Source organism: Salvia miltiorrhiza, chromosome 1 (genome assembly GCF_028751815.1).
Source record: "Salvia miltiorrhiza cultivar Shanhuang (shh) chromosome 1, IMPLAD_Smil_shh, whole genome shotgun sequence".
Lineage (NCBI taxonomy): Eukaryota > Viridiplantae > Streptophyta > Magnoliopsida > Lamiales > Lamiaceae > Salvia > Salvia miltiorrhiza.
This window is the reverse complement of record NC_080387.1, coordinates 11,503,484-11,528,847: the sequence shown is the minus strand read 5'-3', so window position 1 is coordinate 11,528,847 and position 25,364 is coordinate 11,503,484. Positions and strand designations below refer to the sequence as shown.

The window sequence follows — 25,364 nt, the reverse complement described above, 5'->3', positions numbered from 1 at the left end:
TTGTGCAAGAACAAAGAAACAGGAGACATAGACATATCTGAAAGTAAACAAGTTAAACATGTAAGAACATGAACGCATATAGTTCGTAACAATAATATTGTAACCTTTTGATAAAACAATATTAATGAAACCTCCAACGGCTCAAAGAATCCCATGTGCATGCCACGTTGGGTGGACGTTTACACACGAACTCCTCAACCAGACTATTCACCTAGTCATTTAATTTCCATCCATGTCAACTTAACCTTTTGACAAAGGAAATTAATAGTTGGCACCTTAACTAGACCATATCATCATCAAGAAGGGACTCCTTTGGGAGTTGTACATTGTACTTGATATGATATCTAAGCAATGACCACATTTTAACCTTGAAAATTAAATTCTCGAAATTAGCATACTCACTCGGACCATGCCGCTTTCAATTTAATTTTCTTGGTTATCTTATTTAATTCCATTCTCCAAAGTACTTGTGAAAATTACACAAGTAAGCCACGTTGGGTGGACGTTTACTGCATAACTCCCACTACTTTAATGGATTTTAAATATTTTTATAGAAACCTCTTCTGACAAACTTATGAAAAACAAATATGAAGTAAGCCACGTTGGGTGGACGTTTACTCACATTGCTAATCACTTTGTCTAGAGACCGCATGTGGAGGTCTACATAATTTTAAGAATAAAAATTATTAAGTAATAACCACAATTTAACCTTGAAAATTAAATTCTCGAAATTGACATACTCACTCGGACCATGTCACATTCAATTTAATTTCTAAGTTATCTTATTTAATTCCATCCTCTAAAGTACTCGTGAAAAATTATACGAGTAAGCCACGTTGTGTGGACGTTTACTGCATAACTCCCACTACTTTAATGGATTTAAATATTTTTATAGAAACCTCATCTGACAAACTTATGAAAGAACAAACATGAAGTAAGCCACGTTGGGTGGACGTTTACTCACATCGTCAATCACTTTGTCTAGAGGCCGCTTGTGGCAATCTAAACAATTTTTAATCATCTATAAAATTATTAATACAGCTTAGTCTTTTTCTTTCAAAAGGTTTGATCATGCTCAACACATAATCCTAAACATGCTCATCTAGAACGCAACATGTAAAACATGCTCGCAGAATTCTAAAACATGCTTAAGAAAACGATAAACCTAGCATGCTTGTCTAAGCGCAGTTAATAAACACACATTAACAAGCAGAGACAAAACAGCATGCATGGAGCATAAGGGATTAACACCACGACATGCAACGAACAGAAATTAAAACAATAACGTTCTTCGTGACCCACTCGTGGAACCCCAAATTCTAATCTATTACATTTAAAACAGAAAAGAAAGCCCAAAAACGTAAACTTGGCCCGAACAGCTCCATCAGGCCCGTCTTTGGAAAGTAGGGTTTGGGCCCCCTAGGGTTTGTAGAAACTCGCGCCTACCTAGGGTTTGGGACCCCTAGGCGGCGCCGCCACCTGCTCTTGACAGCAGCTGGAGCAGCCCTCAGCACCAACCACAGCAAGCGCACAGCCCCGGCGAGGAGCAGCTGCCCGGCGCGGCAGCCCGGCGCACGCAGCAGCCCTGCGCGAGCAGCAGCCCTCCGGTGCGGCAGCAGCCTCCTGGCGCGAGCAGCAGCAGCAGCCTGGGCACCTGGTCTCGGCGGTCTCGGCGCACAGGCAGCAGCTCGGTAGCAGCGGCCGCGCGACGCCCGCCGGGCGCGCAGCGCGCAAAGCGCGCACGCGCAGCCCTGGGCGCGCACAGCCCCTGCTCGCCCCCGTCCAGCCTTGCCTTTGCCTCGCCACCAGCCCACCTCCTCGAACAGCATCCAGCACCGAGAGCAGCAGCGGCCGCGCAGCGCCTGACTGGGCACGCTGTGCACGGCGTGCGAGCACCCGCGCGCGCGCAGCCCCTCGGCGCCCGCAGCCCCATCTGCCCGGTCACGTACGCAGCCAACCTCCGTTCTTCGATGTTGATTCGTCGTCGTTCTCGTCTCGATTTCCAACAATTACAGATTACAAAGGAAAAACAAAACACATTGAAAACCTAATCTAACCACGAATTTTTCTCGTGGTGAAAAACGATTACAACGTCAAAACGACGTATCCCACGAATCAACAGACCACGAAGAACAGCAGCAGTAAAAACAACGCACATTATTAATCGTACATAAATTAATAATAGAGCCAAGAAATTAATCCTGGGCTCTGATACCAATTGAAGGAATATTAAACTGAATTAACGTTCCGCTTTGCCCGATGATCGTTTCTTGGATTATTATTAATTTATCATACAACGATTAATCCTAACATGCTCCTATGAATTTAATAGCTGCACGTTGGAGTTCAGAAATACCTGAAGAATTCAGAAGAATTCGTCAATCTGTCGCTGAACAGGTCAGCCAACTTCAACGCTCCGTTTGACCCCTCAAACGACCTCCAATCGTATTTTGTGCAGAAATACGACTTCTTCGTCTTCGAGAGAGCTTTCCGTGGCCGCCTGATTCGTCTGAATCGGAGTTCTGTGGAGGAAGTTATGGCCGTTTTACGGAGACTGCCAGAACTTGGTTTCCTGCGAAAATCTGACTCCAGCTCTGATCTTCTCGACTGTATCCCGCTCAGCTTTCACCGTTGGATGGACAACGATCTATGAAAGTCCCAAGAGAGAAATAAGTCCCACACGTTTTTCTTCCCTGCGCCCCACAGCTCTCAAAACCCTAATATTTTATCAGTGTCTTTTCCTGAGAGCTGACAGCTGTATTTAATTAAAATTAAATACGTGTGGGCACAGAATTAGTGTAGGAGGCGTTTTTCTCTCCTTCTAGGGCTAGGAGACATTGGGCCAGTCCAGGGACCAGATACAAGGAATAAAGATGGGCCTCAAATAAATTAATTTATCTATGGTCAGCCCAGACCATAATTAATTTATAAATATCAGTTCATTCCACTAGAGAACCGATACTGACTTACCCCTTTATTGCCGGTGATGAGTCGGGGGCTTGTATTTAGACTTATTAAATCTCCGTATTTAAAATATCCGACATCCATTAATTAATTAGAGCTCTGACAGCTTAAATTAATTAATCTCTTTATAAATCCTTAAGCAGTACCACTCAAACTTTATTATTACGCCTGAACTTAATCAACCTGCAGGGTTTAGCGTAATAAACCTTATTGAGCTCCTTAAGGGGATGTCATTATCCTATACCGGATACGGGTACTAATACAGATAATCAAATATCATATATTAACCGTTATCACCCAAGATACAGAGTACTCGAGTTAGCATTTAACTCTCGCCCATAGTAAGTCAAAGTGATATACGAATTAACATATATATCTGAATACTTATTAGTATTAAGATTTATGAGTCACCGAGATCTTGATTCTTCACTTAAGTCAGATAGAAGAATACATCTCAACTGTTGGTCCTATCAATACGTAATGACGTACCAGTATAGACAAGTAGCCAAGACAAACTACTTCCATCTATACTGCAGCCTAAACCAATAACTTGTCCTAGAGTTATTTCGGCTGTGATCATATTATATCTCTTAAGGTTATTCCAATTATATGGTCTTCTGTGATCTACAACACACCATATAACCTACTTATACAGAGATAAAGAACCTACATATGCAATCATGAACACAATCAGATAGGAGATTAGATAGTGAACTTAGGAAACATTGTATACAAGCATAAAACGTTCTTGCTTTCAGTATACAAATCCAACACTTGGGATTCACATGAACTTGAGATGGCAAAGCTCCATTATTTCCCTTAAGCTGATTCATGGATGTGGCGAGCTGAGACATCTGACGGGATAGTCCTTCGATTTGCACCTTCTGCTCGGCTTGAGATTGTTGAAGCTGTTGCACATTATTTTGCAGAAATTGCTGGTTGCCAATCAAATCCGCCATCATCTCCTCAAGTGACTTGCTTTGCTTCTCGGGAGGATGTTGCTGAGCTTGTGGAGCTTGATACCCCATCCTTTGATGTGGAGGACGGTAGTTTTGCTGCTGTGGCTGCTGCATCGCTGGTGGCTGCTTCGGCTCGGGATCTCTCCATCAGAAATTGGGATGGTTTCTCCATGGAGCTTTATGATTGTTCGCGTACTGGTCCCGTTTGGGCAAATGGGGCAGTGGCGCGTCACAGCTATAAAAATTGTGGGAAGAATTTGCATGGGCTTAATACTCTTCCTCATCCCCTGTGCATTGCAAGCTTGTGTGGCCTGGATTACCGCATGCTCCACATGGCTTTTCTGTCGGTTGTCCAGCGGTTGCAACCTTCTCCACCACAGTACTTAGCATCTTCTCTAATTTCCCCATCCTTGCTTCGAACTTATCTTCAAAGTTCGACGAACTAGCCTGAGCAGCTTTCTTGAGCAATTGGATGCGCGGCTCCTCATACTCTCTTGTGGCTTCCACCAAGTGTTGTATCAACCTTTTGGCTTCACTCACCGTGTCTTGGGAAAATCCCCCTCCACTTGCTGAGTTCACCAAATTCTTAGTGTCAACGGTCATCCCTTGGTAGAAATATTGCAACAAGTCACCCTCAGAAAACTTGTGGTTTGGGCAACTATCCACCAATCTCCTAAATCTGGTCCAGTAAGCGCTTCTGTACCTTACAGATCTTGATGAATTCGCTTAGGAAATTATATGGATCTTCTCCTTTCTTCCCGTAGTACTTAGGAAGAACATTAAGCAACCCAAGCTTAATTTCTATAGCAGTAGCAGCCGCCGGCATCCGGATCGGAGTTGGGGGGTCATCAGCTTCGTGGCTGGAGAGATCGCACAGTCTCGGATCGTCCGCCATGTCACTCTCAGTACTTGCAATCGAAATCGAGTCGGTTTCTTCTTCAAAGTCTGATTCTGTCTCTGAGTCGTGGTCTGTTTGGGCAAACAGAACCTCGTCAGCAGCTACAGCACCGGGCTTCTCCTCGACTAACTGCTCCATTCGATCCGATAGGTCGGACTGTGAACCCAGCAGATCCAGTAGCTTCCTCGCCTTCGCCTCCTTCCTTAGCTTCTTCGTGGTCTTCCCAATTTCACTATCGTAGAGGAGGTTCGGCTTGGACGATCTGCTCATAAACAAAGAAAATAAAAAAAAAATAGACAAAGGGAAAAGAATTAATTAACAAAGGGAAAAGAATTACTGAATTATTTTGAACAGACCCCGGAAGGATGCACCCTGACTGAAAGTTATCAGTCACCAGTAAGAGATACTCAAGCATTACATGACATCGTCAAACTGAAGATTCAAATCAAGTACCAGTCGAGATTCTCCATCGGACTGAAGTAAAGAGTATCAGACACGCCGCATTAAATGACTCGAGTACAACAACATTAGATGCCGAAGATTTGAAGATCGTCCTTGCAAGTACCAGAGCTTACCTTTTCGTGTTAAAGCTACAGAAGCACCATACTCTAAGGACAAGACAATTCAAATAGTTGCTACATGGAGTATCTGAAGATTGCCACATCAGCCTAAGAAGTGACAACCTCTCACAACGGCAGAAATCCTGAAGACCTTTCGTGGACGTCGCCAACCACCAAAATAATTCCTGCGGAATTACCAAAATAAATTAATACAATGGTAAGCAGGGTCGATCCCACAGAGAGCAGTTAAAAATCATTCCAATCCCTAAATCTATAAAAACGGTGATGCCACCACGCCTTAAATTTGAGAGGAGTTAATTAAACTAAGAACGCAGAAATAATCAAATAAAATACGCTTGAATTAAATCAATAAAAAGGGTAATTCGGCTCAAATAAATCCACTCTAATTCAACTCTGATGCTCGACGCAATAATTAATTAATCCCTATCAACCAACCAGTTATAGGATACCGTGAAATGCAACGGACGTACCCCAATTCCTACTTACTGTGTCGATAAACAGCTGGAGACGCCAGACCTGCTTATTTCCCTTATTAAAATATAACCTAGCTGGAGACGCCAAACCTAGATTTAATATTCTAACAGCATTACGATGAAGGAACCCAATTTATATCAATTATCCTAGAGACGCTAGTAATAATTAATATACCAATTAATTCCTACTACGAACATGGTAGTTGTATCACTAATCAGTCCTATTCCAATAATTACGGATTGGCAGTAACTAATTGACTGTAATCCAATTAAACTTAAGTTGATCAGGCTTAAATAAAATCAGAATTATCTTGGAACCTAGGAATTAATCGGAATCAATAGGAATCAATTTTAAACCAATTAGATCTCACGGATCATTAAATTAGAGTTTCATTATTCTCGCCGAATTAAAAGATTTAGCTACTCATGCTTAAAATAAAAACAATCAAATAAATAAAATTAAACATACTGAAATAATCGAACAAGCTAAGAAATAAATTGCAGGAAATAAATCAAACACTTGAATTAATCTAGAGAACTCGTCTGCCCCTTTTGCTTCCAACTTCAGCCGCAATTCAAGAGAATAAAGTAAAATAAACAAAAAGAAATTCTAAGCTAGAAATCGTGCAGATGTAAATTGCATGAAAGTAAGAATTGTGCATGGGAATTAAAAGTGTTTCAAAAAGAAGTCAACTCCTCAAACTAATCAACAATTGCGGCTGTTCTCTAAAAACCAAGAAACTAATACCTAGTGCTTAAGTTAAAAAAATATAAAACAACTAATCCTAATATCCCTTCGTAGTTGGCGGCTAGGTATTAAAATTAAGGGAATCAATCCCACAATGCCGCCTTAATCCAAAAACATGGGCTTCGGCCCTTTTTCCCATCTTAAGCCCAAATTAAATTAAAACAAGAGCTTTGAGCTTAATAAAAATTATAACAATTAATTAAAAGCTCAATCTCTAACTATCTTCCATCTTCACGTCAAATCTCCATCGAAAGCTCGTCTTTCTCCAATTTCTCCAATCAGCAGCTCTATCTCCACTTCTTCAAATCCCTGCGCCAAATCATTGCAAACTATGCAAAATCATATGAAACCACGGCGAAACGCACACTAAACTAGGTAGCTAAAATACACACATCAACCATCTCTCCAACTGATCTATTCAAGACTTCGCCTATAAATAGAGCTTGAGGAACGCCTGCAATCTTCATCGATTCGAAGACATGCGCTGAAGCTCTATCAAATTAATGAGCCAGCACTTTCATATATAGATAGAATTTCGAATCGAAGAAGAGAGTACTCAATTGTTGTAAAATCAGTCTTACTGATTATCTAAACTCTATTAGAAAACTAGGCAATTCTTGTTTTATCTTTAGCCTAGGATAGATTACTTGAGAGCATGTTCTCAGTAGTCTTAGTTGGAAGAGTCCAAACCCCTTTTCAACTGAGCGAAAAGAGTATTTGAGTCGGTTCCTTGGCACCAGCAAGCCAAGGGGGAGTTCAGATCAGGGTTTTGACTCGAGAGATCTTAGCGAAGCGCTGATAGGGCCATGAGTGTGTCTAAGCGTGCTAAGAGTGAGCGAGAAATCCAACCCAGGGTGTTGGTAGGTTTGTTTTGCACCTATGTGCATTAGCTCAAAGTGTTTGTCAGACTAATCATCTGGCCGTGGAGTAGGAATGTTGTTTCCGAACCACGTAAAAATCCTTGTGTTTTTTATCTGCTTATTCATTTATCTGTGCTAAATCTATTTTCAATTGAACTGGATTAACAGAAAAGTGTAACTAAGAATTTTATAAGTGACAAACCCTTTCTAAAGGCTATTCGCACTGAGTTTAAATTTCGCTGCTGAGTTATTAGTCTGACTGATCATTCAACTGATAGTCAGTGAGATCAATAACTCTACTATGTTTACAAACTCTAGACTGAAGCTTTTCTTGGATATCAGTTAAGCTCAATGCTCGACTGATGTCAAATTACTGAAGCCACTTCAGTATCAGTCTTGGACCATCTTTCTACACTATGCCAAAAATGCACATACATAACACTGCATAGATAATGGTTTTTTCGAAAACCGTTATCTATGCGCGCCTTTTTTATAATAGATAACGATTTTCGAAAAAACCGTTATCTATGTACTGTTATGTATGTGCATAGATTACGGTTTTAAGTAATGCGTTATGTATAAGCGTTATCTATTAGTCACAAAGATAACAGTAGTCCGGAACCGTTATGAAAAGCGTTATATATGTGCGTCTATTATAACGGTTATTTCTACCATTACGGAAACTGTTATGTAAGAACATAAATACATAACGCTAAGCCTGAACCGTTATTTTATCTGTTATCTATGAGCAAGTCTTTTTATAACTACAATGTAAGCGTTAGGAAAACCGTTATATATGACTGTTTTTAACAACGATTATTCCGTCCGTTACGAGGACTGTTATGTATGTGCATCATTTTTTTTATCAATTCATTTTTTAAAAACCATAATATATATATTTTCTTAATCAAAAACTTGTTTATCTAAATATTAAAAATAAGAAAAAATTATTTTAAATTAGTATCATTTTAATGGATTAAAAGTAAAAATTATTATTAATTTTCAGATTAGAAATTTAATTAACGGTTATGAGAATTAATTTTTTTTTCATTTTTTCCAATTTTGTATAATTTTTTTAAAACCATAATATCTATTTTTTTAAAACAAATACATGTTTATCTAAAAATAAAAGTATAAAAAATTATTTTCACATTTTTATTTAAATAAACTATATTTAATTTTAATTATTAAAAATGAAATAATTTTAAATTATCATTTGAAGGATTAAAAGTAAACATTATTATAAATTTTTATATTAGAAATTTAATTATTGTATAATCCCCAAATTCTTCCTACCACCTAAAATCCTCAAATTCTTCAAAGTTCTTATCATTTAATTATTAAAAAAAAAATAAGAGTGAATTTATATTGTAATAATTTTTATTAAGGATAATTTTTATTTAAAATAATTTAATAGTAGTATTAAATAAAATCAATTTTGTAAAATGTTAAAAATTAAAGACCTAAAAACACTGGTTCGGTCTATTTTCTCTTCCACTCTCTCTCTCAAGGGTTTTAGATCCAAACAGAAGCTGAAGCGCCCACCCAAAATCTTCCATGGCCTTCAAACGCCTATCTAAGAGCAGCGATGATGGAATCTTATCGTGAATCTCCGATCATCCATCGTGCGGAAGGGGAAGAGCGCCGGCAAGGCCGCCTGGATCCTCGGCACCACCGTCATCATCCTAGGGATCCCGCTCATCATCGAGATGGATCGTGAGGCGCAGCTCAACGAGGCCGAGCTACAGCAGGCCTCCCTCCTCAGCGGCGCCGCCCCTGGCTTCATGCCGCCGCCACAGTGATTTCGAATGGAAAACCCCCATCTACTTAGGTGAATCTTTGATGTTGGTCTTCCACTGTCTCTCTCTCTTTCAAATAGCAGGGCACGACACAGGCAGCCCGCGGCAGGCTGCAACCGCTCATCCGCCCTCGGCCGTCGGCCCCTCTCGTTGCCAACTCGCCACCCTCCGTCTCTATTGTCGCTGCTCCGCGTTCGTTGCGCTCCCGTAACTGCTCCCCCGTTTGATGCTCCGATGTTCGCTGTTCTGTTCCTGGTATTGATGAATTAAAATCCTAATTTTGTTGCTTCCTGCAAATTTATGTTTGTGATAGTCTAGGGTTTCAATTTTATGTTATGATTTTATATTGCTACTTGGGATTTTCTGTTCTAGGGTTTATCTGTTCAATTGATTGGTTTATCTTTTCTATGCTTTTATTTCAATTTATATTTTTCAAAGCTATCTGTTAATTGAAAGGATAACTTCGGGTGATTCTGATATTGCTCTAAAATCGACTCCATAAATTTATTCTCACGACCAATTCTCGTGACTGTTGATTGTGGGTTATTATCCTGGTAATGATAAATGGAAAATTACTCTTGATTTATTATGTTATGGTGCTGCTATGGTACAGATGATGATATCTTTATGTCAGGCTATTCCTTTGTATTCCTTGCTCACATAACCAAAAATCCCCAAATTTTTATTTTTGTTCTGCGACATGAGCAAAGAGAAAGAGAAGCCGGAGCCTCTGGATTTCTTTATTTGGACTGTTGAGGTAATTCTTCAATTTGCCTAATGTGGGTATTTGGTTCTTCCTTCCCTTCACAGCATTAGTATATTTAGTGTTTTAGTTTACATATCATCATAGAAATGTACAAAATATTGATTTTTTCATCACAATTTTAAGATTTTCCTTTTTCTTCCTGGAATGAATTTAAATTGAGGAGAATTTTGTGACTGAACTCAAATGCTAAATTCCAACATGATTCCAGAGCCATCGCTTCACTGGTTTCGGTTAGATAAATAGGTAACCTTAAATTAGATGTATAGGGAAAACTGTTCAAATCAACATGATGATGGATTTGTATGATTAATGCTACTTATTTCTTATTTCTGCTTCCTACAGTTCTGCATTTGTTGGGGTTTTTATAATCACATCACCGTTGGCATTATATTGTCCTAAAGTTTGTCAAGTCACATGTCTTGGCAAAGTGGAAGTGCTAATAAAATTATTCAAATCATAGTACTTTCATCATGTTTAGCAATAGAATTAATAATTAGAGTTCTTTTTTTCTTAATAGGTGGAGCTTAGGAATTTATTTGAGTTATTCCGAACATTGCTTGCTCATGTTGTAAATCATACAAATAATTTTATTTAAACTAATTCACAATTGTAATTTTTTTATGTTCAAGCACTCACTTGCTCATTGTGATGACTGAATTTAGTTGATCTTCCTTCAATTTTACTACATCACTAAAATGAATGTTTCATTTTGTTGCATGCATGATTGCATATAGCTATGTTTGGATAAACTTCTTCTATTCTTGCAGATGGTATATATTGCTCTCCACCCTAAATTTCTTTACGTATTAATAGTAGTTTAGGCATTAGCATTATCTACCGTTCCAGGAGGAGCCAAGAAAGATGAACATATACAGGGAAGACGCTATAGATGCTCTTATTTCTTGTCTGAGAAACTCAGAATCCCCAGCTGCACAAATCTCTACCGCAGAGACCATATTGTCCCTGGTAAGACAATTTTTTCTGCTCATTTTGTATAGGTTTTAGTTTTGCTCATTGACAGCTCATTAACAGAAAAAAAACACTACCATTTCCCATTGCTTCTTGGTAAGACAATATTGAAGATATTGAAGAAATTGTCTTACCAAGAAGCTGTGATATTTTGTATAGGTTTTAGTTCTGCCCATTGCTCTATATTCTTGCAAAAAACTAGGAGGAATAATTTCATTGCTAGATGAAGCTTGGTATGCTTTTTAAATGTTTATTTCCTCATTTATGATGCTCTACATTGTGATTCTTGGTTGGCTCTTTGTATGATTTTGTGGCAGGTTTGTGGTGGATTAAATGAGCTGTACGTTGAGCTGAAGAGGCTTGTGAATTCAGAAGAAAAGTTGTACCAGATGGCTAGCTAGTTGCATATTTAATATGTTTAGTATTTTTGTAAGGCATAATAGTATTAGATAGAGTAGTTGTTAAATTTTGACTATATAGGCTATGGTGTATGAATTCTTTTTTATGATAATAATATATGGATTTTGATTATTTTGTTTTAGAATCATTTCTATTTATTGAAATAGAAAATAAGAAAATTTGTGAAAAATAAAAAATAGGTTGAAATATAAGAAAGCATACATAACGGTAAAAAATTGTTATGTATAAGTGTAAAGATAACGTATAAAAATTGACTTTTATAACAGTCAGATCTGTTATGTAAAATAAGATAGATAACGTATAAAAATTGACTTTTATAACAGTTAGAACCGTTATGTAAAACAAGATAGATAAAATAAATAACTGTGTTATGTATTTGGATCATACCGTTATGTAAAATAGTATAGATAACGGATTTTCTCCGTTATGTATGCGCGCCGCATACATAACACCACTATACTTAACGCAAAATTTTTCTCTGTTCTGTATGCGCGTTTTTGGCGTAGTGCTAATTGAAAGTTGGTTAGTTTGTTTTGTTTTGCAAAAAATAGTCTACAGGTGTATCCCCTCCTCCCATACACCTGTTCAGTCAACCCTCCAGGACCCCAACAATTGATATCAGAGCAGGCTGTTCGCAAGAACAAGCTGTTCTAACCTAGTTCTACTGAACTAGATCCTTTCTTAAATAACTCTGTCCATGTTGCATCTACATCACAAATTCGTCCAAATCCAAATAAAAGGAAATACTTTTCTCATGAACAATATACGCATGTGTGGCACCTAAGGTTAGGCCACATCAATCTAAATAGGATCCAAAGGCTCGTGACGAATGGAATCTTGAAAGAATGTCTAGCTGTTCCATTTAGAACCTGCAAATCCTGTATAGAAGGAAAGATGACGGCAAGGCCTTTTAAGGCAAAGGGGAATAAGGCCTCGCATGTGTTAGAATTGATTCATTCTGACTTGTGCGGACCGATGTCCACAAAAGCTCGTGAAGGGTATGAGTATTTCGTCACTTTCATTGACGATTACTCAAGATATGGGTATATTTATTTACTTCAACACAAGTCTGAATGCTTTGAGAAATTCAAAGAATTCAAGGCGGTAGTGGAGAAGAGATTGGGTAAATCTATCAAGTCATTGCGGTCTGATCGCGGTGGCGAATACCTTGGAAACGAGTTTAAGCAATACTTGTCAGATTCCGGGATTACATCCCAATTGACTGCACCAGGTACTCCCCAACAGAATGGTGTAGCGGAGAGAAGAAATAGAACTCTTTTGGAAATGGTACGATCAATGATGAGTTATGCATCGTTGCCTATTTCATTCTGGGGATATGCCTTGGAAACAGCAGCTTACTTGCTGAATCTAGTACCATCCAAGTCTGTGCCTAAGACTCCTACTGAATTATGGACAGGGCGAAAGCCCAACTTGCATCATATAAAAGTATTGGGTTGTCTTGCATACGTGCTTGACAAAAGAGGCAAAGAAATTGGAGCCTAGATGCGAAGTAATGTTGTTTGTAGGCTATCCAAGGGAAACGAAAGGTGGTTATTTTTATAATCCTAAGGATCAGAAAGTGGTTGTTAGCACCAACGCACGATTCTTGGAACAGGATTATATAGATAAACACAAGTCAAAGTCCGAGATTGTCCTTCAAGAAATCGAAGGCAATGGACAAGCGATTCCATCACCCCAGCCAAGTGTGCAAGTGAAAGCACCACAGGACACTGCACAAACCATTGTCACGGTTGTACCACCACCGCTTCGTCGTAGTGGGAGGGTTATCGTCCAACCCGATCGATTTATGTTCTTGGGAGAATCTTCGGATCTTCTTCCTGTTGATGAACAAAAGGATATCGACCCTGATAACTTTAGACAAGCGATGGAAGATCGAGATGCAGATTCTTGGTACGACGCCATGGTTTCTGAAATAGAATCCATGACTGCTATGGATGTATACGAGAAAACTGAACTACCAGATGGCCTTTTAGCTATAGGTAGTAGGTGGGTATACAAGAGAAAAAGAGATTCGGATGGCGAAGTCGTAGCTTTTAAAGCTAAACTGGTGGCGAAAGGCTATACCCAGGAACAGGGTATAGATTATGATGAAACTTTTTCGCCGGTTGCCATGCTTAAGTCTATCCGAATACTCCTTGCCATAGCAGCCCACATGAACCTTGAGGTTTGGCAAATGGATGTCAAAACCGCTTTCTTAAACGGTTTCCTTGAAGAAGGAAGGGACATCTATATGCAGCAACCCGAAGGGTTTGTGAAGAAGGGCGAAGAGCATCTTGTATGGAAGCTGAAGAAGTCCATTTATGGACTTAAGCAAGCTTCGAGGTCATGGAACAAACATTTTGACGAGGTCATTAAATCCTATGGATTTACTCGTTGTGAAAACAAAAGTTGCGTGTACCGTTTAGATGCCAATGGTGACGTGGTTTTCCTTGCACTTTATGTAGATGATATCCTCCTCATTGGCAACAATGTGGCGCTATTATCGGACATAAAGAAGTGGTTATCCGAACAATTTCAAATGAAGGACTTAGGAGATGCAGCGTACATCCTGGGGATCAAGGTTGTTCGTGATCGCCAGAAAAGGATGTTGAGCTTATCTCAAGCGTCCTACATTGATACTGTGATTGCTCGTTTTAGCATGCAAACTGCCAAGAAAGGGTTGCTACCTTTCAGACATGGCATTCCTCTGTCTAAGGACATGTGCCCTAAGACGCCTAGTGAGGTTGAGGAAATGAGGAAGGTGCCATATGCTTCCGCTGTAGGTAGCCTCATATATGCAATGCTTTACACGAGACCTGATATTTGCTATGTCGTTGGCATGGTTGCAAGATATCAGTCGAACCCTGGACCAGGACACTGGACTGCGGTAAAGCATATTCTCAAGTACCTGAAAAGGACTCGAGATTATAGGCTAGTTTACCAGTCAGACAGTCTAACTCCTTTAGATTACACCGATTTGGATTTCCAGGCTGACCGGGAAGAGAAGAGATCTACCTCTGGCTATGTGTTTACCTTGAGAGGTGGAGCCGTATCATGGCGGAGTGCAAAGCAGAAGTGGATTGCAGACTCCACCATGGAAGCCGAGTATGTAGCTGCTTCCGAAGCTGCTAAAGAGGTTGTATGGTTCCGGAACTACCTCTTGGATCTAGGAGTGGTACCTAATTTGCCTAAGAGTATCATAATTTATTGTGATAACTCGGGTGCAGTGGCAAATTCTAAGGAACCCAGGAGCCACAAGGCGACCAAACACATAGAGAGAAAGTACCACATCATACGAGAAATCGTAAGCAGAGGAGATGTGCTGGTTGAGAAGATCAATACTTTGGAGAACTTAGTTGACCCTTTCACGAAGAGTCTGCCGCAAAAGGCCTACGAGAAGCATGCTCGAGGGATGGGATTGCGGTTGATGCCACCCACTTAAGGAAACTTTCAGTATAAGTGGGAGAAGAAGTGATAGTGTTGTAATAGCTAGTATTTTGACACATTGTATACTAAAAGTTTGCTTTAGTATAAGTGGGAGATTGTTGGATTTGTATACTGTAAAGCAAGAACGTTTTATGCTTGTATACAATGTTTCCTGTTACCACTATTTGATCTCCTATCTGATTGTGTTCATGATTGCACATGTATCTGATTGTGTTCATAATTTCCTCCACATAACTCCGATTCAAGCGAAACAGGCGGCCACGGAAAGCTCTCTCGAAGACGAAGAAGTCGTATTTCTGGGCAAAATACGATTTGAGGACGTTTGAGGCTTCAAACGAAGGCTTAAAGTTGACTGGTCTGTTCAGCTGCGAATTTGACGAATTCTTCTGAATTCTTCAGGTATTTCTAACTCCAACGTGCAACAATTAAATTCATAGGAGCATGTTAGGATTAATCGTTGTATGATAAATTAATAATAATCCAAGAAACGATCATCGAGCAATTTGAGTATTAATTCAGTTTAATATTCCTTCAGTGGCTTCCTTTGAACATTGGAGGTTCAGTCTGAGGAAGAATGTTTAACTGATACTTGACTTTAGTATTAGTCCGCTGAATTCACGTGGCACGCATTAAGTAATCAGTTCCGGACTGATTCTTCAACTGATACTTCAGTTGGTAACTTCAGTCTTCAGTCTTCAGTCCTTTGTCCTTCAGTCTTCAGTCTTCAGAACAGCAAACTAAACTAGAAAATAACTCTAACATTTGAGTTCGAACAGTTCTAGTCATTTACAATTGAGGCCTATGGATTTTGGTATCATCAAAACAAGGATTATGATATTTCAATAATTTCCCAACATTGTTAACTACTACTTCTTACCTTATACGTAGGAACGTTGGAATCAGATGCCTTGATTAGGAGAGAGGAAACATTGTATCTCTGGAACAAATTGAATACTGGAAAATCTACTTTAACAAATAAAACCTGAAAAGTGTTCGACGAAAGTTCCAAATCAGCAACATCAGGATATGGTGCCAAAAAGGGATGAGCTCGAGGAATTACCTGTCGACTTGATAATTGCAAATAATTCATGGCCCAATGCTTGCTTGTGGAGGTATCAGTGTGTGTATGTCCCACAGAGAGAGAGAAAGAGAGAGATAGTTCAGATCAGTGAGAAACATAGAATCTTATTAATGGGCTTTGGTAATTTTAGAAAGGAGATTAAACAACAAAAAACCTATGGGCCGATGATCTGGGCCTTTGGTAATCCATAGAGCTTTACTTGGGCCTATTTTCTAATTTAAAATTGAAAATTTTGGATAATGAGAAGTGCTAAGACATTCCAGGAAATCGAAAAAGTATATTTTTACCTATTTTCCACCATTTTTACATGTTTACTATAAATGAAATTTTTATTATTGTACTTTCGGCGATGATCTGGGCCTTTGGTATGTTTTTATTATTGTACTTTTGCTTCCGTGTCGAATAATTATTATAATAATTTCCATTTCGAATAATTATTCAAGTATACGTCCCTTTCGCAGAAAAGATAATTAAATTTCTTTAAATTCTACAAAACATATATTTAGCCTATCAAAATGTTGTATATATAGACACTTCTAATAAAATGCACTAAATCGATTTAATATGTATAATAAAGTGTCTCATGAAAAAAAAATATGATATTAAAGTATGCTGTTTTTTTATATATAAATATAGATGATAATAAAGTGTCTCATGAAAATTATGTTTTTATTATTGTATTATCTATTAATCTATTAATTATTTATATGTTAAGTATAAAATTCAATAGATAAGATTTAATTTATGCCTCATTTTTAAGTGAGGTAGACATTGTTTGTGGAAAACGTAAATTATAGAAGAACATTAATATAAACTAAAGAAGGAAAAAATGTAAAAAAATATATCCGCAAATTAACATAAAATTTCGCAAATTTATGATTCATAGTTTGCTTCTCAAATTTATGATTCATAGTTTGCTTTTCAAATCATCAAACATATACAAAACACGGGAGATAGTAAAGCGGATTTAGTTTTAAAGTTACTCAACAAGTTGTTCTTTATTTAAATTTGTAATCTTCTATTTTGCAGATATTATAGGTAAAGTTGATCATGTACTAGAAGCACAAAGGAAAAAGATCAATGACCCTGATTAGTATTTATATTGATATGGTGCATTTGTTGTATGTTTACTCGTATTAGTATTTCATGAAAATATGACAAGATTGTTCTAGGTATTGGGAATTTATTTAAGAGTCACGCTTGGATGTGCTCAGTGCTCTGGTGCAGTCTCTGCCCCGATATGAACTGTCACTTTTATTCATTTATAATGTTACTTTTATTAAGAACTATTATCACTTTTGCAACTGTTATTATATACTCCCTTCGTCCCGGTCCAATAGTCCCATTTCATTTGGGCACAGAGATTAAGAAACTTGCTTTTTGAGTGTAAAAATGAGTAAAGGTGTGTGAGACCACATTGTTTGTAGTGTAAAATCATTACCAAAATAGAAATGGGACTATTGGAGTGAGACGTTCCGAAAAGGAAAATTGGACTATTGGAGTGGGACGGAGGGAGTATTATATAGATTATCAAGCTTGATGAATGAAAGAATTATTTCATATTGTTAATACTTAATATCGCAATTTAAATTGAAAAATGTAAAATATTGTTAGAAGTTTATAACGTCTACATCGCGCGACTAAAAACACGCCAACGAACAATTTGCAGCTAAAAAGGAATTAAATATTCTCTCAAAATAAGTTTTTCTTTATAAAAATAGAAATAAGGGACGTGCAAATATTAATTTCAATTTACGAAAATTTCAAACAATCATCGAGCGTGACTCCGCCTATAAATACCCCACTCTGAGCTCTCTCTTCTCGATCCAAATTTCCATTTTCAGATTTGCAGTAGGGTTTTATCACTCCACCATAAAATCCCCAAATCAAATTCCATTTCCCCCCCAAAACTGTTGTCTTCAAAGTTAAAACCCTATCTCTCTCTATGGTTTTATCACAATTGAATTCAATCGCGCTCTAAAAAAATTCAGATTTGTCGAATTCGAGGACGGCCCTGAGAGTTGCATCAATTGTAAGTGCTCGTAACCCAGTTGCACGCTGATGCGTTAATTTAAGCTCACCTATAGATAAATATAGCTAGGGGTGTATGTGAGTCGAGCTACTCGGGATAGGCTTGAAGATTAATCGAAATCGACTCGATATTAGTCGAGTCGAGCTCGAGCTACTTGAGTTGGTACCGAGCCGGAGTTCAAGTTTCGTGATACTTGACTCGTTAGGCTCACGAGCCTAATCGAGCTCAAGTAATTATTATATAATATATTATATATTGGCTCAAATTTAAATATATTTAAAATTCACAAAATGGCCCAAATCCTAAGCCCATTCTAACAAAATCTGAATTTGAATTACACACTTGAATTTGAAACCCTAAATCCTACCAGCCGTGAGCCGCCCCAACCCCAATCTCTCATCTCTCTCTCGGTTGTCTGACCGACGACCGGCGACGCGCCAACCGACTCGTGCGCGACAACAAGAGCAGCAGAGCAGCACAGAGTCGTCACCTTTAGCTCTCATTTTCCCAATCTCTCATCTCTATCTCGGCTGAGTCTGATCGGCCACCGGTGACGCGCACGGCGCACCCCGGCGCGAGCGACAGCAGCAGCAGCAGAGCAGCAAGGAACCACCGGGAATTTCCAGTAAGTTTACCCTGAAGAGACCCTGCCTCATGTATTTGTAGAAATACTTCTCGTAATGAAATGATTTGTAATTTTATTCAATTTGTTGAAGCATGTATCAGACGAGCTTAAACGAACTCGAGCTCACCGAGTTTGAACGAGCTCGAGCTTAAATGAGCTCGAGCTCAAACTCGAGTAAGACTCCGCAATCGAGCTTAACCGAGTTGAGCACGAGCTCACGAGTATGGCATCGAGTCGAGCTTGAGCTCAAAAAAACCAAGCTCGGCCAAGTCGAGCTCGAGCTCGAGCTTCATGAAAATAGTCGAGTTTCAGTTTGAGTATAGCAATACTCGACTCGACTCGGCTCATTTACACCCCTAGATATAGCCACATCTCGGTTTCCCCCTGCTTTGATGTTATTCCTACTTGTATCTAGGGTTTTTCTTGATTTATTTTTCCTGGAAATGGCCCATTGAATTTTTCGCTGCTGGTGGGGTTGTATTATCTATTTTCTGAGTGTTTATTGAGGTTTTTGAAGATTAAGAACCCCCTAATGATTCTTGAATCTGAACATGAGCGATGTTGGTGAAGCTGAAGGCAGGAGAGATGAACAGAATGATTCGAATTTGCGATCTGGTGCTGGTGATTATAGTCGAGCAATATCAAGAGTTGCGATGGTTTAAATATGCGAGGGCATTGGGTTTGTAGGATTCAACGAGTCTGCTCTTGATTCGCTTGCTGATATTGCGATTAGGTACATCTGTGAGTTAGGTAAAACCTCCAGATTTTACGCGAATTTAGCTGGTAGGACGGGTTGCAACGTCTTTGATATTGTCCAAGCGTTGGAAGACTTGGGCACGCCACAAGGGTTTACTGGTGCTTCAGAGGTTCACGCTGACTGTGCAGTGAGTTCAGGTGCTATTAGAGAGATCAAAGTGTATGTGGAGGCGGCTGACGAGGTACCATTTGCTCAACCGGTGCCACAATTTCCTGTGATCAGGGAACGGAAAATGATACCTAGATAGTAGCGAGCCCCTACTATTTTCGTGTTATATATATTACCAAATTAAAATTTTAATCCATCAAACTCATACATGTGATATATACTAGTAGTATTTATTTTATTTTATTATTATTATTACCGATTACAATGAGAAGAATTAAATTGATCACCACTTTGGCAAGTTCCTTTCCAGTATGCTGGAACAGGCTCCATATCCGCATCACTGAAACTCTCAGACTCTGGCCATATTCCTAGAAATTTTAGGTTTCCAAATTAGGTTAATTAGTGTGTTTATTTAGAAATCAAGAAAGAAATTAAGGAGAATGAATAGTACCGCTGTCAATTAGGGCTTATGTGACATATATTCTGGCCATATCCAGCTTTCTTCAATACTTCTGCTCCATTAGCCTTTGAAGCATCCCAATTAGCTTTGAGCAAGCTAATGAAATCCCATGATCTTGTCGTGTCTAGCCTCGCCGGCTCGCTGCAAAACACTGAAACCACTCCATCCATTTCTACCCAACACAATACTACAATGAGTTTGCACACACATACATATAATTAATATTGATATATATATTATTGCATGGTGCGAGCACCTGATATTGCATGAGCTTGTTGAGGTGTGATCAAGGCGGAGAAGCCCTTAATGGCGTTCTTGTAGCTATAAATAATGGAGGTTGCAGCTTCCTCTTTTGAACACTTGACAGAATGCAGATATGAATGGTGGGTGTTTTTGATTTCTTGGAATGTTTTATCCCCACTATGCTCTCCCAAATTGCACTACGTATACCTAGATCAATCATATAGCAGAAATCAACAATATATATATATATATATATATATATATATATATATATATAGGGAGAGGTTCAAGAAAGAACCATAAATAAAAGAAGACCGGAGAACCATTTTCAGCCATTCGATCATCAAGATCTACGGTGGATGCATCATCTTGTTGGATGAATACAGATCCTGGGTTCGAATCCTGAAGGGAGCATTTTTTTTTTAATTTTTTTAGTGCATTAATTTTAACAGGGAATGCATTAATTTTTACCGTTGGTGCATTAGATTTGATGGTTCTCCCGTTCTCACAAATAATGTAGTTCTCTCTAGAACCACACCCTATATATATATATATATATATATATATATATATATATATATATATGTATGTATATAAGTTGCAATTAGCTATCAAATTTCAGAGGTAAAACCTGTCACTGAGCAGACAAAGCTGAGATACAGAGAAGAAGAAGAAGAAGGGAAAATAAAAAATATGCCGAGTGGTTATTCATCATGCTTGAAATTTTGTGTTGCTCCTATTTCAGTTTGTTTGCTCAGCTTATATAGATTAGTGATACAAAATAAGCCTCTCTTTACGTGGGAAAGTGGCATTTTAGGCTTTGTTTTATTTAGTTATCAGTTATTGCAAATGCAGTGTAAAAGCTACATGCACAATTTCTTCTCCAAGAGCATTCCTTTCTTGTACGCTTTATTAGTTTTATTTTTTGTAGAACAAACATGACGATGACTTAAGGAATTAGCTGGTCCAGAATTTCTTCTAAGGTAAAATTTTCATTGGAAAATGATGGATAAGGAAATATTATCATTTTCTCCTTATTTTATCATATGTTTACTAGAGATGAAAAGATAAGAAATGTTGGATAATATTTTCATATCCCTACATATGATAATATTATCCAACATTGGAGAGAAAATGAGTGAAAATGAGCTGTCTGAGAAAATATTCCACTTTGTCTTGAGAAAAATTTCAATTATAGTAAACATGTAAAAATGGTGGAAAATAGGTAAAAATATACTTTTTCGATTTCCTGGAATGTGTTGCCACTTCTCATTATCCAAAATTTTCAATTTTAAATTAGAAAATAGGCCCAAGTAAAGCTCTATCGATTACCAAAGGCCCAGATCATCGGCCCATAGGTTTTTAGTTGTTTACTCTCCTTTCTAAAATTACCAAAGCCCATTAATAAGATTCTATGTTTCTCATTGATCTGAACTCTCTCTCTCTTTCTCTCTATGGGACATACACACACTGATACCTCCACAAACAAGCATGAGGCCATGAATTATTTGCAATTGTCAAGTCGACAGGTAATTCCTCGAGCTCATCCCTTTTTGGCACCATATCCCGTTGTTGCTCATTTATTTAAGTCAAGTAGGTGGCCAAGTGGATGTTGAGCAAAGGTCAAGGAGCAACAATGGCGACCTATGACCACCTCCTACTGGCATTTGACATGGATATAAGGCCAGACGAAGCAAAAATGCTATGGAACATGATTTTACATGCACACGATCAAACTATCTCCAAGAGGCTGTTTTCCAGGATGATATCCTTGTACGACCGTCATAATATGCCAAATAATGTTATAGAGGTGATTGCTCCTCATTTTCCACCAATTATAAGTTTTTTATATTAGAATTGGCAACGATTCACCTTATGAAGGAGATCATTGACTAGCAGGGACGGAGCCAGGAATAAATTTCGGGGGGGGCTGAAATTGTACGGGGGTTCGGGGGCGGTAGCCCCCGAGAAATTTTTTTTGGGCTTTCTGTATATTTAAGAAATTTTTTTATTAAAATACGAGCATAATACTAATAATAACGAACAATATTTTCATAGATTATATAATTTCAATATATCACAAAACTTTTTTTGGACATTCCGTATATTTAAGACATTTTTTATTAAAATGCAAGCATAATAATAATAATAATAACAAACAACATGTTCATGGATTATATATTTTCTATATATTATAAATTAGTTTCAATACATTATAATTTTTTTTAGCATTTCATACATATTAGGCATTTTTTATTAAAAGACAAGTATAATAGTAATAATAACAAACAATATTTCATAGATTATATAGTTTTAAATAACGGAATTATCCTTAAATTAAGTATATATATGAGAGAATATAATAACCAAATACTCTTTTATAAAACAAAATTATTTTATAATAGGTATAAACATACATCTATATATATTTTAAATTTAAAAAAAAAAAAAAAAAAAAAAAAAAAACTCAAAATTTGGGAGGGGGCTCTAGCCCCCCCTAGCCCCCCCCTGGCTCCGTCCCTGTTGACTAGATATGTAGGTTCCTTCTGTTCTTTATGATAAATTAACACTTTTTCATAGTCAATCTTGTGCTGAATCTCTATTCTAGTTTTAAAACATCAGGTATTTGCTGACATGGAGGAGTTGGGAGTGAAACCAGATGAAGATACCGTTAGAAGAATCGCAAGGGCCTTTGAGGCGTTAGGTCAAGAGGATAAACAGAAACAATTCTTGACGAAATATCAAAGAAATTGGAAATACATTCACTTTAAGGGGGGAAAGAGCTCGAGTAAGAACTTGATTCCTAGGATAATCCAACTTGACAAAGGATGGATCCATGGTGTAAAACTGCCACATGTTAAAGAAAGTCGGTGGAAAAAAGTCACATAATTTAATATTTTATGTTAGCGGTGTTTTGTGGTGATATATCTACATAGCAGGTCGGATACTTCAAGAAATAAATAATAGTATTACATAAATCTATTACTCACGTTAACCTAAATTTTACACAATCAGTTAACGCAATTTGTTCATCTAAGAACTTCAAAAACTAACAAATGGGTTTTTGAATATACCAATTAAAATACAATAAAATGAATTTAGTAGTCATGCAGTAAAGATAAATTCACATACAAATGAGGAGAATTTGTTGATTGTGATTGAGCTTTCAATGTCAATTATTTTGATCGTTAATTAATTAGTTTGCTAAAAACTCAAAAGCTACACTAATGAATAGTTGGATTTTATATGTAGATAAAATAGTTATACATAAATTTTATCTCTATTTTTTTGGTTAATCCCAACATATGAAAAATATTTATTTTCTAAAATTTAGTGGTCAACTTACCTCTGTGTGTTCGTTGTATGAGTTACAAGAACTTCAAGGAAAAGTTTATGTACAATTTTTTATTTGAAGTAATGATTTGATTATTAATTTTTATTGTACAATTGCAAGATTGTTATTATAAGACAAAATAATGCGATTTATTTATGTGTCTCAAATAATTTATTATCTTTCTTTTTTTATAGTCTCTCAAACAACTTTCTATTCATTTTGGAACACTACCTCACCAATAATAATACTCTATTTATTTTTAATTTTTATCTTTTCATCACTGTCAAAGTGTCAATACTAATTATAATACATTTTCACCACTTTCATTATTAATTATAACACATTTTCATCACTACACTTAAACAACTTTATCTTAAAATTAATATCCATCCCTGGTAAAAAGTTATTTGAGGTACGGGAAAGAGTACTTTTTTTAAGTTATAGGACTAATTTCATTTTTAATAAAGATCGCACAAATTAGATACTAAAAACCGAGGTTGTAAACATGCCACATTGAATTAGGAATATCTCGTAAAACATAAATGATCTTATATGAATGATCCAATATGCTCGAGTAGATCCAAAAAATATAAAGTGTACTCTTAATATTTCAAAATATTGAGTCAATTCTTTTCGGCACGATAATTAAAAAAATACTAGTATTTAGCGTGTTAAGTGTGGTAAGTGAAAAAGTGAATAAAGTGGAACTTATATTTTTATCGGACGTAAACCTGCCAAAAATCGGTCCAACAATTTTACAGCTACATATTACTACTAGATTAGTAGATTGTTATCAATGAGGTCAAAAATTGAATATGTAGATCAAGTTTTAAACTTACTTCTTTTTTCGTATTTATTATGGTTCAAATAAATTTAGAAGGGTCGAGGCCCTTCTAAATCTAGAGCTTATAAGCTGTTTGAGAGTTCATTTTGCCAAACACTTTGAAAGTGCTTATAAGCTCAGCCAAACACCCTCTTAGTCTTGAGCAATAAAAAATGATACCTTTCTTCATTAAGCCAAAATTATATGATGACTTGCTGAAATTATTTCATGCTTTTTTGTCTCAATTTCTTACACAACACAAATTTGAGGTTGTTACAGTTGCTACTTAACTTGCACTAATCAATACATTTGTAGCTTTTGCAACCAAATACACCTAAAATCACATCCTCGTATTCTTCTTCTTTCCCAACAACAAAATCAACTTATACGATCATCTGAAATTACTCTAAAGTACAGATTAACAAGGGGAAAATAAATGTAAAAAAATAACTAAAGGCAAGAAAGGAGAATGCAAACTATGGCCATAACTCCATCATCAAGAGTGCCAGGTTGGCAGTTAGCCAGTGCCCATAAACGCGATTGCGACATCACTCATACTAAGATTCATGCATGCATGCACCCTTTGGCTTAGTCGTGCATCAAGGTCGTGTTACTTCACTTGTTAAATGCTTGATGTCGTGGGCAATCCACAAACATTCTCTTCAGCGCGCCACGACACCCCTGTCTCCTCCTCCTCGTTCCGTTCCTTTTGGCCCCTTCTGACGGGCCCTCGATAATTGTTTTGTCGCTCACCAATCATTTCTGGCATCTGAAAAAGACAAAAAGCAAATGTGTATCCTGTCAGTGTTAGAACAGTACAGCTTGCTCCTGTGATTTGGGCAGTCAAATGGATAAGGAGTTTCTTGGTGCGAAACCAATATACATGTCTTGTTTCTTCCACTTGTAACATACATGCCCCTCTTGTTTCTTTCAAAGGCTACGAGGCTAAGAGGATCGATGGCGAAACTGTTGGACACTAAAGCTTGAACTTGGTTCGAGCAAACTCTTGAAAGAAAA

At 37.5% G+C, this 25,364-nt stretch overlaps 1 protein-coding gene and 1 long non-coding RNA gene across 2 annotated transcripts; both read left to right on the top strand.

Moving 5' to 3' along the window:
- The first annotated feature begins 8,959 nt into the window (after positions 1 to 8,959).
- Positions 8,960 to 11,548, top strand: LOC131006600 (uncharacterized). The gene is made up of 2 exons (XR_009095624.1): positions 8,960 to 11,014; positions 11,335 to 11,548. It is a non-coding gene; the product is annotated as an uncharacterized LOC131006600 (long non-coding RNA).
- Positions 11,549 to 19,173: 7,625 nt separating this feature from the next.
- Positions 19,174 to 23,079, top strand: LOC131019767 (uncharacterized). The gene is made up of 4 exons (XM_057948375.1): positions 19,174 to 19,243; positions 19,310 to 19,560; positions 21,788 to 22,000; positions 22,813 to 23,079. Exons 1-4 carry the CDS (start codon positions 19,174 to 19,176, stop codon positions 23,077 to 23,079), a joined length of 801 nt encoding a protein of 266 aa, XP_057804358.1.
- Positions 23,080 to 25,364: the final 2,285 nt, after the last annotated feature.